At 44.4% G+C, this 15963-nt stretch overlaps 1 protein-coding gene across 1 annotated transcript in view; it reads right to left on the bottom strand.

Moving 5' to 3' along the window:
• heca (hdc homolog, cell cycle regulator) overlaps nt 1-15963 on the bottom strand; it is a 39923-nt gene that overhangs the window by 4447 nt on the left and 19513 nt on the right. Inside the window, exon 3 of the mRNA XM_059986638.1 lies at nt 3876-4030. Coding sequence (XP_059842621.1) covers nt 3876-4030 — 155 coding nt within the window. The remainder of the gene's footprint in view (nt 1-3875; nt 4031-15963) is intronic.

Consider the following 15963-nt stretch of genomic DNA (forward strand, 5'->3'; position numbering starts at 1 on the left):
ACAGGTATTCTTGGGAATAATGCACAAGGTGCAAAATCAGTTCATCCCCCGGAGAAGGAAGGATTCAAAGGGGGGAAAGGGGCCACAGTGGTTGACAAAGGAAGTCAGAGATTGCATAGCATTAAAAAAAAAAGTATGACAGAGCTAAGGTGAGTGGGAGGACAGATGATTGGAACATTTTTTAAGGAACAACAGAACTTAACTAAAAAGGCAATACTGGGAGAAAAAAAATGAGGTACGAACACAAGCTAGCCAGGACTTTCAAGAAGGAGCTAGATAGATATCTGATGGATAGGAGAATCAAGGGATATGGGGACAAGGCAGGGACTGGGTATTGATAGTGAATGATCAGCCATGATCTCAGAATGGCGGTGCAGACTCGAGGGGCCGAATGGTCTACTTCTGCACCTATTGTCTATTGTAATATAAAGGAGGATAGCAAAAGCTTTTTTAGGTATGTGAAGAGAAAGAAGATAGCTAAGAACATTGTTGGGCCCTTGAAGAATGAATTGGGTGAAATTGTTATGAGAAACAGATATGGCAGAAGAATTTAATAAGTACTTTAGATCTGTCTTCACTAAGGAAGACACAAGCAATCTTCCAGATGTATGGATGGGCCAAGGACATAGGGGAACAGAGGAAATGAAACAGATTGACATTAGGAAGGAAACGGTGATGAGTAGACTGATGGGACTGAAGGCTGACAAATCCCCAGGTCCAGATGGTCTGCACCCTAGGGTACTAAAGGAGGTGGCCCTGGAAATTGCGGATGCATTGGTAATCATTTTCCAATGTTCCTTAGACTCAGGATCAGTTCCTGAGGATTGGAGCATGGCTAATGTTGTCCCACTTTTTAAGAAAGGAGAGAGGGAGAAAACAGAGAACTATCAACCTGTCAGCCTAACATCGGTAGTGGGGAAGATGCTAGAGTCCATTATTAAAGATGAAATAGTGGCATATCTAGATAGCAGTGATAGGATTGGGCCGAGCCAGCATGGATTTACCAAGGGTAAATCATGCTTGTCTAATCTATTGGAGTTTTATGAGGATGTAACCAGGAAGTTAGACAAGGGAGATCCAGTGGATGTTGTGTACCTCGACTTTCAGAAGGCGTTTGATAAGGTCCCACATAGGAGATTGGTGGGTAAAATCAAAGCTCATGGCATTGGGGGGGAAGACATTGACACGGATAGAAAACTGGTTGGCAGATAGAAAGCAAAGGGTAGTGGTGAATGGGTGTTTCTTGGATGGCAGGTGGTGACTAGTGGGGTGCCACAGGGCTCGGTATTGGGACCACAGCTGTTTACGATTTACGTCAACGATTTAGATGAAGGCATTGAGAATAACATCAGCAAGTTTGCTGATGATACTAAGCTGGGTGGCAGTGTGACATGTGATGAGGATGTTAGGAGAATTCAGGGTGATTTGGATAGGCTGGGTGAGTGGGCAGGTACTTGGCAGATGACATTTAATGTGAATAAGTGTGAGGTTATCCACTTTGGGAGTAAGAACAGGAAGGCAGATTATTATCTGAACGGTGTAAAGTTAGGTAAGGGAGAAATACAAAGAGATCTAGGAGTCCTTGTTCATCAGTCACTGAAGGTGAATGAGCAAGTACAGCAGGCAGTGAAGAAGGCTAATGGAATGTTGGCCTTTATTACAAAGGGAATTGAGTACAATAGCAAGGAAATCCTCTTGCATTTGTACAGGGCCCTGGTGAGACCACACCGGGAGTATTGTGTACAGTTTTGGTCTCCACGCTTAAGGAAGGACATCCTGGCTGTAGAGGAAGTGCAGCGTAGATTCACGAGGTTAATTCCTGGGATGCCTGGACTGTCTTATGCAGAGAGGTTAGAGGTTAGAGGTTATGCAGCTTGTACACGCTGGAATTAAGGAGATTGAGAGGGGATCTGATTGCAACATATAAGATTATTAAGGGATTGGACAAGATAGAGGCAGGAAATATGTTCCAGATGCTGGGAGAGTCCAGTACCAGAGGGCATGGTTTGAGAATAAGGTGTAGGTCATTTAGGACAGAGTTAAGGGAAAAGCTTCTTCTCCCAGAGAGTTGTGGGGGTCTGGAACGCACTACCTCGGAAGGTAGTGGAGGCCAATTCTCTGGATGCTTTCAAGAAGGAGCTAGATAGGTATCTTATGGATAGGGAAATCAAGGGATATGGGGACAAGGCAGGAACCGGGTATTGATAGTAGATGATCAGCCATGATCTCAGAATGGCGGTGCAGGCTCGAAGGGCCGAATGGTCTACTTCTGCACCTATTGTCTATAATTTCTTTAATCGTACGCAGTGTACCATCTGTTATTTTGAGGCATTAATTTGTAACCGGGTAGCAGATGACACAGCATCCACACAAACCGGGGTTTGGGGTGCGATCAAGCTCGCCTCAATCTCAGGAGTTTGGCGGGGCTGGAGGTCATCTCCCCTAGACTGACATAGCCAAAGAAACCAGGGAGATTCATATTATAGATACACACAAAGTTCAGTAACATAAACAGTGCACAAAGATAAAAAGTAGTGATGGTCCTTAGTAAGGGTGTCACAGATTACAGGGAGAAGGCAGGAGAACGGGGTTGAGAGGGATAATACACCAGCCATGAGTGAATGATGGAGCAGACTCAATCGGCTGAATGGCCTCATTCTGCTCCTATATCTTCAAGAATACAGTGACATGCATTCTTTGCATCAACAACCAATACAGTCCAAGGATGTGTTGGGGGCAGCCCGCCTTCCAGTGCCAACATGGCATGCCCACACCTTGCTAACCCTTTGGAATGTGGGAGGAAACCGGAGCACTTGGAGGAAACCCACATGGACATGGGGAGAACAAATTCCTTACAGACCTCCTGATCGCTAGCACTGTAAAGTGTTATGCTAACCTCTACGTTACCACACAGTCCTATCCATGTTCCTGGATGAGGAACCTCAATCTACCTCATGAAGGCATTGCAAATATGAAGATGAGGGATAAGGGGAAGATATAAGCTGGCAGGTGATAGGTGAAACCGTGGGGCTGGAGGGGTGGGGGATGTATATATGAAGTAAGAAGCTGGGGAAGTGACAGGTGGAAGAGATAAAGGACTAAAGAAAGAGGAATCTGATAGGTGAGGAGAGTGGACCATGGGAGAACAGGAAAGAGGAGAACACCTTATTCTGGCTTCACTCCCCTCTCTTTCAAGTCCTGCTGAAGGGATTGATGGGACTTGGCCAAAATGTTAACTGTTTATTCCCTCCGTAGATGCTATCTGACCTGCTGAATTCCTCCAGCATTTTATTTATTTGTTGAATGATTGAGATAAAGAATGGAACAAGCCCTCCCAGTCCTTTGAGCCACACTCCCCAATGATCCTGATTTAACCCGAGCCCAATCTCGGGACAATTTACAATATAATAACCAATTATCCCACCAACCAGTATGTCTGTGGACTCAGTGCGGTCACAGACAGACGGTACAAACTCCTTACAGACAGCAGTGGGAAGTGAACCCGGATCACCAGTATTGTAAAGTCTTGTGCTTTCGTGCCACCCCTTTTGTGACGAGTTGCTCCGCAGAATCTAAACACGAGAGATTCTGCGGATGTTGGAAACCCAGATTAACACACACAAAACGCTGGAGGAACTCAGCAGCTCAGGCAGCATCTCTGGAGAGGAATAAAGAGTTGACATTCTGGCCAAGATTCTTCATCAGGACCCAACTACAGATTCTTTTGTGCTTGGGAGAAGGGAGTCCATCTTTCAGCAAGTGAGAAGAGATATGGATCACACATTCACTTGTTTACACACACCCCTACCATCTTGGCAAACTAACTTTAAACGTAGTGTCTAACGGGCAGAAATGAAACCAAGTCCGGCACTCACCTGACAGCATGGAGACGCAGCAAGGATATCGTACGTGTACATGGTTCCCAGCTGATGCCAGCTGCCATCCCACCGTGACTTGCATTTGATGCAAATTATCTTGTGCACTCCTTCCAGGCAATCCACACAAATGGCGTAGAGGTGCATGAGCCTCCCTGCAGCGACAGCACAGGACAAGACTTGGGTCAGCTTTCACAGTCGACACTTCACAACATGAACGTGGCTCTGAACCGGTTGGTAAACTGTGTCCAAAGCATACAAGTTACATGGGCAAGAGCAGGCAACGAACATTCAGAAACTCACTGTGGTAGACTGTGAAACTAAGAGTCCATTTTAACTGCAGGATGGTTACTTTAATCTTAATAGTAGGGAATATTTTAGAAGCTATAATTATGGGAATATTGACAGGGACCTGGAGAAGTTTGATGAAGGAGAATTGACAGGGGGTTGTTATAACCACTTCATGTTTGAATAACCCAATTGAACTATCTTAATGAGGTGTACTGGTTTGGTTCACTATTGTCACATTTACCAAGATACAGTGAAAGGCTTCTCTTGCATGCTGTTTATACTGATCAAATCGTTACACAGCCCATTGAGCTAGAATAAGGTAAAACCATGGTGAATAAAGGGCAGGTAAACAAAGTGCAAGATCATGACATGGTAGACTGAGACCATGAGTACATTTTAAATTGCACAAGATGTCTGTTCAAGAGTCTGATAACAGCAGAATAGAGACTGTCGCTTCAGCCTGGTGGTACAAGCTTTCAGGCTGTTGTATCTTCTGCCTGATGGGAGAAGGGAGAAGATTGAATGTCCAAAGCTTTGAAGTTTTCTCTCAGGAGTATGTAAAAGATCACAGGCACCATGTTGAAGAGGGAGACTATCCGACACTCACCTAACATTGTAGATCTAGACCCTGCTTCTGGGAACTTGCTGCATGTAGATTAGAGGGTCTACACCTGCATTACTGCAGCGGCTGAACAAATGCAGATGCTATGGGCTAGTCTGGAACTGCAGACATCCGAGTAGAATTAGGCCACTGGGCCCATTGAGTCTGCTTCGTCATTCCATCATGGCTGATTTATTATCCCTCTCAACCCAATTCTCCTCCCTTCTCCCTGTAAACCTTTTATGCCCTGACAAATCAAGAATCTATCAACCTCTACTTTATACATACCCAAAGACTTGGCCTAATATTTTGAATTTAATATTTTTAATATATTTAATATTTTGGTTATTTTTTTAATCTGATAAATTTCAGTCAGAGTTGTATCATAGAAAGAGGCCTTTCTGCCCACCAAGACTGTACTAACCATCAATTATTGCTTGCACTAAACTAATCCCACCATTTATTCTCCACCACCCCCCCACCCAACATTCTCATCAACACCCCTAGATTCTACCATATCAGGGAGAATGAACAGTGGCCAAATACCATCTTTGGGAGTGGGGGGAAACCTACATGGTCACATGATAACATGTGGTCCATACAAATACTACCCGAAGCCAGGATTGAACCCAGGTCTCTGATGCTGCAAAGGCAACAGCTCTACCTGTTGTGCCATCGTGATTTGGGCAATAACCTCAGAGTCATAGAGAAATACAGCACAGAAATAGGCTCTTTGGCCCATCTAGTCACGCCAAACAATTTAAACTCCCATCAGCCTGCACCCAGACCATATCCCTCCAGACCCCTACCATCCACGTACCTATCTAAATGTAAAGGGGGTTTCTTCTTTTTTCTTTGTTACTGTTGGGAAAGGGTTTCTTTTTGTTAACTAGCAGGAATGCTAATTTACTGATACCGAGAATGGTATTCCTTTGTAAACCAAATGGGGATTAATGTTCTTTCTTCTGAGTCTGTAAGCTTTTGTTGACGGGCTTTTGGGAAGATCGGCGCGAGGGGGTCGAGAGAGAGGACATAATGCTCTAAGCTGGGCGAGGATCGGACCCCAAAGGGGGGTCCGAGGCCGGGAGATTCTCTGAGGAGGGGGGGGGATGAAGCTAGATGTGCTTGGTTGACCACTCGGAGGGTCCTGAGCGGTTTGGAGAGTCCGAGGAGTTCGGAGGGTCCTGAGCTGCGAGTCGAGGAGTTCGGAGGGGATCGAATGGTGGCCAGAAGACTTCAGAAATTGAGCTCCAACGGCTGTGCACGAAGTGGTTTGGACTTTGATAAGTTTGGCGCCTTTTCTTTAATTTTCTCTTCATATATACTGTATCGTTATTAATCACTTAGTTATAGTAACCTTTATAAATTGTACTCATTTAATCGCATATGGTGTACTGTCTGTTTTTGGGTGAGGCGGGGACATCACACAGCATCCACACCAGCTGATTACCCAGTTTGGCGGGGCCGAAGGCTGCTCCCCCTAGACGAAACGAGCTGAGCGAGCCTGAGGCGACCCAGGGGGTTACATAAACTTCTCTTAAACGTTGAAACCCAGCTTGCATGCACCACTTGTGCTGACACTCGACAGTCTGAGTGAAGAAGTTTCCCCTTATATTCACCTTAAACATTTCACCTTTAACATAAGAACACAAGGAATAGGAGCAGGAGTAGGCCATCTGGCCCATTGAGCCTGCCCCACCATTCAATAAGATCACAGCTGATCTGTCCGTAAACTCAGCTCCATCTACCTGCCTTTTCCCCATAACCTTTAATTCCCCCTACTATGTAAAAATCTATCTAACTGTATCTTAAATATATTTAGTGAAGAAGTCTCAATTCCCTGGGCAGAGAATTCCACAGATTCACCACTCTCTGGGAAAAAACAGTTTCCCCTCATCTCTGTCCCAAATCTTCTGCCCTGAATCTTAAGACAATGTCCCCTAGTTCTAGTCTCACCTAGCAATGGAAACAACTTTTCTACTTCTATCTTATCTATCCCTTTCAAAATTTTGTACGTTTCTATAAGAAGATCCCCTCTCATTCTTCTGAGTTCCAGTGTGTACAGTCCCAGGTGACTCAATCTCTCCTCACAGATTAACCCCTTCATCTCTGGAATCAACCTGGTGAACCTCCTCTGCACTGCCTCCAAAGCCAGTATATTCTTCCTCAAGTATGGAGACCAGAACTGCACACAGTACTCCAGGTGCGGCCTCACCAGTACCCTGTAGAGTTGCAGCATGACCTCCCTGCTCTTGAATTCCATCCCTCTAGCAATGGCCATTATTCCATTTGCCTTCTTAATAACCTGTTGTACCTGCAAGCCAACTTTTTGTGATTCATGAACAAGTGCTCCCAAGCCCCTCTGCATAACAGCATGATACAATATTTCACCATTTAAATAATCTGCTCTTCTATTATTCCTTCCAAAGTGGATGATCTCCCATTTACCAATGTTGTATTCCATCTGCCAGACCTTCGCCCACTCACTTATCTATATCCCTCTGCAGACTCTCCACGCCCTCTGTACAATTTGCTTTTCCACTCAGTTTTAGTGTCATCAGCAAATTTTGCTACACTACACTCATTCCCCTCTACCATCAATGTAAATAGTAAACCGCTGCGGGCCCAGCACCGACGCCGTGGCACCCCACTCACCACTGACTGCCAATCGGAGAAACACCCATTTATACCAACTCTCTGCCTTCTATTGGTTAACCAATCCACTATCCACGCCAATACACTTTGTCCAACTCCATGCATCCGTATCTTATAAGTTTCTTGTGCGGCACCTTATCGAACGCCTTCTGGAAATCCAAGTATACGACATCCACCCATTCCCCCCTATCCACTACACTCAATATGTCCTCAAGGAACTCCAGTAAGTTTTCATACAGGACCTGCCCTTTCTGAATCCATGCTGTATCTGTCTAATGGAACCACTCCTTTCTAAATGTTTCGCTATTTCTTCCTTAATGACAACTTCAAGCATTTTCCTGACTACAGATGTTAAACTAACTGGCCTATAGTTGCCTGTCTCTTGCCTGTATTATTTTTTTAAAAAGTGGTGTGATAGTTGCTGTCTTCCAATCCGCCGGGACTTGCCCAGTCTAGGGATTTTTGGTAAATGATTACCAATGCGTCTACAATAACCTCCGCCTTTAACCCATGACCTCTAGCTGTAGTCCTACCCAACCTCAGCAGAAAAACCCCGCTTGCATTTACCTTATCTATACCCCTCATAATTTTGTATACCTCTACTAAATCTCCCCTCAGTCTTCGACATTCCTTGGAATAAAGTCCTAACCTATTCAATCTTCCCTTATAACGCGGGTCCTCCAGACCCAGCAACACCCTTGTAACACGTACAAAATGCTCGAGGAACACAGCAGGCCAGGCGGCATCCAGTTTCTGCTTTTGGCTTCCAGTTAAGATGGCGCTACTGAAAGTGTGCGACAGCTTCAGGTAGTCAAGAAATCCAACCAAAAACATCACCAACAATACCTTTTCTGTGGTAAACTGTGGGTGAACGATGGTGAGGCGAGTTCATAGGAGGAGCAGGGACAGTTTGCTGCAGACGAAGTTCTGATGCCCGCGAGCGAGATTGGACCACCCTGAGCGCTGAAAGGAGAAACTGGGGCCTGGGCAGAGAAGTTCTGATGCTCATTCAACTGGACTGGGTGCGAGGCTGGATCACTCTGGGTGAGAGCTGATCTGAAGAGCTGAGAGTGGCTTTGGGCTGGGCAATGGAACCTGGGCCTTGAGCGAGTTACTGGGCAGCATGGTCTAAGCCCGGATCCTTTCACTGCATCCAGATCCTACTGTAAGGTGGCAAGAGCAGATTTCATGCACTCTCCGTGATCTTCACTCCTCTCTCCAGAGCACCGGAGCTTTCTGCTGTTCCATTGTTGAGTCAATTTAAATGCTGGCCCAGTTAGACTGAAAAGAGAGGGTGTCAGTCAGGACGAGAGCCGATTTCGCTCGCTCTCCATGAAGGTAATCTCCATGGTGCTGAGGCTATGAAGACTGCCCCCAGCTGCTGTGCTCTGTGTCTGCTAATATGAAAAACTATTGGCGAGGCTTTGAGCCTGCTCTGGGGTGCCTGGGAGTTCTGATCAGAGGACTCAATTTTGGTTCAGAGTGCTGTTAAGATTCACTTCAACTGTTTGCATGTTGCTCTTTTATATTCTTTTCCCCTTTGATTGGGTTCTTTTGGATTTCTTGCTTTGTGACTACCTGTGAGCGAGCCAATTTCAAGGTTGTATAATGTATACATTCTTTGATAGTAAATGAATCTTGAGCATCTTTGGAAAAGAGTAAACAGTCGGCACTTCAGGCTGAGACCCTTCTTCAGGACTTGTAAAGTACTTGTAAATTTTCGCTCTTCTCCTTCAACCTTACTTATATCTTTTCAGTATGAAAACTGCACACCACGAAGGTAACACCGCAGTGCCAAGCCTGCTAATTCTCCAACGGTACAACAAATGACCCAGCCTGTTTAACTACCCTCTTTTTGTTAGCAACAATTTTAAGAGCCATTTTAAAAAAAAAAGTATGGACACATTCCTTTATCAAAGCTCAATGCCATGGGATCCACGCGTTCACGCCCACCAGCACTGGATACCTAACCAGCTGCTTGGAGAGGAACAGTAAACCATTAACCTGGTCATTCCGTTCTGGATGAATATGCACAAGGTGAAATTCTGCACACAGCATCCCTGCTGCTAAATTACAAGGGGTATGGATTGAACAGATGACCAGATTTTATCCCCCAAAGGAGGAGATAGCTAATACAAGGGGGCACACAAAAAGCTGGAAGAACTCAGCAGCTCAGGCAGCATCTACGGAAAGGACTAGTGTCAAGGTTTTGAGCAGAGATCTTTCATCAGGACTGCCTTCTCCCCATAACCTCTGAGGCCCTGACTAATCAAGGAGCCATGAGCCTCTGATTTAAATATACTCAGTGACTTGGCCTCCACAGCTGTCCATGATAATGGATTCCACAGATTCACCACCCTCCAGCTTAAGAAACTCCCCATCTCCTTTCTAAATGGATGTCCTTCTATTCTGAGGCTATGCCCTCTCGTCCGAGACACACACACCATAGGAAATATCTTCCCCACATCTACTCTGTCTAGTCCTTTCAATGTTTGATAGGTTTCAATGACATAGACAATAGGTGCAGAAGTAGACCATTCGGCCCCTCGAGTCTGCACCGCCATTCTGAGATAATGGCTGATCATTCACTATCAATACCCAGTCCCTGCCCTGTCCCCATATCCCTTGATTCCCCTATCCATCAGATATCTATCTAGCTCCTTCTTGAAAGCATCCAGAGAATTGGCCTCCACCGTCTTCCGAGGCAGTGCATTCCACACCTCCACAACTCTCTGGGAGAAGAAGCTCTTCCTCAACTCTGTTTTAAATAACTGACCTCTTATTCTCAATCCATGCCCTCTGGTACTGGACTCTCCCAACATCTGGAACATATTTCCTGCCTCAAACCTATCAAATCCTTTAATTATCTTAAACATTTCAATCAGATCCCCTCTCAATCTCCTCAATTCCAGCGTGTACAAGCCCAATCTCTCCAATCTCTCTGCTTAAGACAGCCCTGCCATCCCAGGAATCAACCTAGTGAATCTACGCTGCACTTCCTCAATTGCCAAAATGTCCTTCCTTAAACCTGGAGACCAAAACTGTACACAATATTCCAGGTGTGGTCTCACCAGGGCCCTGTACAAATTCTTCCAAACTCAAGTGAGTACAAGCCCATAGCCATCAAATGGCCCTGATACATTAACCCTTTTATTCCTGGAATCATTCTCATGAACCTCTTCTGGTCCCTCTCCAATGCTGGCACATCCCTTTCTTAGATAAGACCAAACCAGCTCACAATACTCCAAGTGTAGTCTGAATGATGCCTTATAAAACCTCAGCATTAACTCCTTACTTTTATATTCTAGTCCCCTCAAAATGAATGCTAATATTGCATTAGCCTTCCTTACCGTTGATTCAATCTGCAAGTTAACTTCTAGGGAATCATGCACAATGCCTCCCAAGTCCCTTTGCACTTTAGATTTATGAATTTTATCCCTATTTAGAAAACAGTTTATGCCTTTATTTCTTCTACCAAGTGCATGATCAAACACTTCCCTATATTTCATCTGCCAATTCTTTGCCCATTTTCCCCAATATACAGACTACTTGCTTCCTCAACACTAACTTCATGTTGTCCACAAATCTGGCCACAAAGCCATCAATTCCACCATCCAAATCATAGACATACAATGTGAAAAGAAACAATCCCAACACCAACCCCTGAAAAACACCACTAGTCACTGGCAGCCAACCAGAAAAGCTCCCCTTTATTCCCACTCTGCCTCCTGCCAGTCAGCCACTGCTTTATCCATGCTAGTTCCTTTCCTATAATACCATGGGCTCTTATCTTCGTAAGCAGCCTCACATGCAGCACCTTGTCAAAGACATTCTGAAAATCCAAGTAAACAACATGCACTTTTGTCTATCCTGCCTGTTATTCTCCAAACAAAATTCTAACAGATTTGTCAAGCAAGGTTTTCTCTCAAGGAAACCATGATGACTATGGCCTATTTTATCAAGGACCTCCAAGTACTCCGATACCACATCCTTAAAAATGAACTGCAACATCTTCCCAACCTCTGAGATCAGACTAACTGGCCTAGAATTTCCTTTCTTCTACCACTCTCCCTTCTTGAAGAATGGAGTGACACTTGCAATTTTCCAGTCCTGTAAAACCATTCCAGCATCTAGTGGTTTTGAAAGATCATTACTAATGCCTACACAAGCACAATTAATTGTGGGTCAAACATGATAAATGGGACTAGCCTGATTGGGTCAGCATAGACCAGATGGGCCGAAGAGCTGTTTCCCAGTTGTACGACTAACACACGGGTAAGCCTGGTGTCGATTAGACACCAGACCGGGTAAATAAGGCAGAGAAAGGAAAGACTCTTTCGCCCACAAAGTCTAGGGAACCCATCATCCATCTGTTCTATTCCATCAACCCGACCCCAACACCCACAAATCACTGGGATACACAATTCTGAGCAAAAGTCTTGGATACATATATATAGCTAGGGTGCCTAGGGCACTTTCATAGTCCTGTAGTAATTTTATGTATTGCACTGTAGTACTGCAGCTCAAAGAAAATCATGACACGTGAGTGATGATAAACCTGATTCTGATACGAGTCTCTATTGTAGACTGAGAGACAGATGAGGGGAAGGGAGTGCGAAAAGGGGAAGGGAGAGGAGAGGGAGTGGGAAGCATCAGAGGCATTTTGTAATGATCAATAAACTAATTGTTTGCAATGAAATGACCTTGCCTGGTGTCTCAAGACAGGGGGGTGTCTGCACCCACCCCCCCCTCCTCTGCCTCCTGAACTCCCGTAGTGTTCCACTCTCACTGTTCTCAACATCCTTTGCTCCCAGCAGATTTACAAATTCGCACTCTGCTCAACATTTACGAAAACAGTACTATGCAAAAACCTTAGGAACCCTAGCTACATACAGTGCCTGTAAAAAGCATATACAGCATCCTCCTTCCCCCCCCCCCACCCCACCGGAAGTTGTCATGATTTATTGTTTTACAACATTGAATCACAGTGGATTTAATTTGGCTTTTTTTTGACACTGATCAACAGAAAAAGACTTTTGTATCAATGTGAAAGCAGATCTCTACAAAGTGATCTAAATTAATCACAAATATAAAACACAAAATAATTGACTGCATAAGTATTTACCCACTTCAAGTCAGTATTTAGTAGATGCACCTTTGGCAGCAATTACAACCTTGAGTCTGTGTGGATAGGTCTATCAGCTTTACACATCCCCATTCTTCTTTACAAACCTGCTCAAGCTCTATCAGATTGCATGAGGATAGTGAGTGAACAGCCCTTTTCAAGTTCAGCCACAATTTCTCAATTGGATTGAGGTCTGGACTCTGACTTGGCCACTCCAGGACATTAACTTTGTTGTTTTTAAGCCAGTCCTGTGTAGCTTTGGCTTTATGCTTGGGGTCATTGTCTTACTGGAAAATAAATCTTCTCCCAAGTCACAGTTCTCTTGCAGACAGCATCAGGTTTTCTTCCAGGATTTCCCTGTATTTTGCTGCATTCATTTTACCCTCTACCTTCACAAGCCTTACAGGGCCCGCTGCAGTGAAGCGTCCCCACAGCTTGATGCAGCCACCACCATGCTTCACGGTAGGGATGGTGCGTTTTTAATGACGTGTAGTGTTTGATGGCCATAAAGCTCAATTTTGATTTCATCCGACCATTGAATGCAGAGTCTCTCACATGCCTTCTGGCAAACTCTAGCTGAGATTTCATGAGTATTTTTTCCCCCCAACGGTGGCTTTCTCTTTGCAACTCTCCCGTAAAGCTGTGACTGGTGAAGCAACCGGGCAACAGTTGTTGTATGCGCAGTCTCTCCCATCTCAGCCACTGAAGCTTGTAACTCCTCCAGAGTTGTCACAGGTCTCTTGGTGGCCTCCCTCACTAGTCCCTTTCTTGCACGTCACTCAGTTTTTGAGGACGGCCTGCGCTAGGCAGATTTACAGCTGTGCCATAATCCTTCCATTTCTTGATGATTGACTTAATTGTATTCCAAAGGATTTTCAGCGACTTTGAAATTTTCTTGTATCCATCTCCTGACTTGGGCTTTTCAATAACCTTTTTGTGGAGTTGCTTGGAGTGTTCTTGTGTCTTCATGGTGTAGTTTTTGCCAGGATACTGACTCCCCAGCAGTTGGACCTTCCAGAGTGAGGTGTAGTTTTACTACAATCAATTGAAACACCCTGACTGCACACAGGTGATCTCCATTTAACTAATTATGTGACTTCTAAATCCAATTGGTGTGTCATATTAAAGGGGATAAATACCAATGCAATCAATTATTGTGTTATATATTTGTAACTAATTTGAAACAGTTAGTAGAGATCTGTTTTCACTTTGACACAAAAGAGTCTTTTTTTCTATTGATCAGTATCAAAAAGCCAAAGTAAATCCAATGGGATTCAATGTTGTAAAATACAAGAACTCCCAAGGGGGTGTGAATACTTTTTACAGGCAATGTGTATATGCCTAAGACTTTTGCACAGTGCTGTAGAAACCAAAGCACTCGAGGGAAACACACACGGATGGCAGTTTTACTTTGATACCAGAAGGTTTTTCACATTGGATTAAGATTGATTTATCACATGTACATGAAAACATGCAGCGAAATACTCCATTTCCGTTAACAACTACTTGTTAACCTGTCACTCAATGTCAGTAAGACAAAGGAACTGATTGTGGACTTCAGGAGAGGGGAACTAAAGGTCCATGAGGCAGTAATCATCAGAGGTGGAGAGAGAAAGTAACTTTAAATTCCTGGGTGTCACAATCTCAGAGGACCTGGCCTGGATCCATCATATAAATACAACCACAAAGAAAATACAACAGCACCTCTACTTCCTCAGGAGTCTGCAGAGATTTGGCAATGACTTCAAAAATCTCAGCAAACTTCCGGTGGAAAGTGTGCGGACTGGCCGCATTATGGCCTGGTATGCCATTTAAGTGGAAAATGCTACAAAAGGTAGTGGATTCAGCCTAAGTACATCACGGGTAAAACCCTCCCAACCATTGAGCACATCCATATGAAACGATGCCGTAAGAAAGCAGCATCCAGCATCAGAGATCCTCACTGCCCAAGCCACATGGTACAAGTGCCTCAGGACTCACCACCAGGTTCAAGAACAGTTACGACCTCTCAACCATCAGGGCTCTTGAACAAAAGGCAATAGCTACACTTACTTAAGGACTGTTACTTGTTATTTCATGCCTGCTATTTATTGCTATTAATGTACTTAATGTCTGCATTTACAGTTTATAGTTTACAGTTATTGTTCTGTGAGTTTTCTAAGTATGCCCACATAGAAAAAAGAATCTCAGGGGTGACACAAATGAACTTTGAACTTTATTGGGCAGCCCACATTGTCACCACACATTCTGGCTCTGACATAGCATCCACACAATGTTCCTGATTATTTATGGAATGTTAATTCCGCAGACACTGTGACAGAGCGAAGTCACTTTGGAACAGAGAGGAGGAGGAGCTTCTTTAGCCAGAAGGTGGAATTCATTGCCAAGGACAGCTGTGGGGACACAGTCACTGGGTATATTTAAAGCAGCAGTTAATAGGCTCTTGATTAATCAGGGCGACAAGGGTTGCAGACAGGAGGCAGAGGAATGGGTTTGAGAGAAATAATAAATCAGCTATGATGGAATGGCTGAGCAGACCCAATGTGCCAAATCGCTTAATTCTGCTCCTCTTGTCTTATGCTCCAACTCACAAGCACATGATTAAAAGCTATTCCACAGAAATATCTGCCAAAGATCGACACTCTTTGTCCATCTATAGCTGGCTGTAGAAGCAAACAAAGACAGTTACCTCAACGCATGATTGGCCTAACCAAAAATGAGAGGGTGGAGAAAGGAGGTGAAATAAAAGGGAAGAAAAAGACAGAAGCAAACAAGACGACATCACTGGTGAACCCATAAATGGAGCATGCTGTTCAGTTCCGGGTGCCCTGCTGGAGGAAGGATGGGATTAAAGTGTAGAGAGTGCAAGGAAGATTTACAAGGATATTTTTGAAATTGGAGGGGCTGAGTTACGAGGAGAGGCCAGAAAGGCTGGGACTTGTGCACAGAAAGCTGAAGAGTGACTTATAGAGTGTATTAAAATCATGAGGGCACAGTCAGGGGTTAATTGTCACCGTCTTATTTCCCAGGGTACAGAAGTCAATGTCAATTTATTATCAAGATACATATCTGCTTGTTACTAGAAAATAAAGGAATGTAATAGACCAAGTCTACAGCGCAATGGTTTATGGTGAAGGGAGAAAGATTTAAAGGGGACCCGAGGGGTAAGGCTTTTCATAAGGGGTGGTGCATTTATGGAACAATCTGCAAGAAGACGTGGTTGAGGTCGGTACAGTAACAACATTTAAAACACACTTGGACAGAGTCACATACAACACGCAAAATGCTGGAGGAACTGGGTGTTGGGACCTCCTTTTTCATGTTGTATGCCAATGATATGGATGACAGAATTGATGACTTTGTGGCCACGATACGAAGATAGGTGGAGGGGAGAGGGGAAAATTGGGAGAATAGGC

The sequence above is a fragment of the Hypanus sabinus genome, chromosome 12 (genome assembly GCF_030144855.1).
Source record: "Hypanus sabinus isolate sHypSab1 chromosome 12, sHypSab1.hap1, whole genome shotgun sequence".
Taxonomy (NCBI): domain Eukaryota; kingdom Metazoa; phylum Chordata; class Chondrichthyes; order Myliobatiformes; family Dasyatidae; genus Hypanus; species Hypanus sabinus.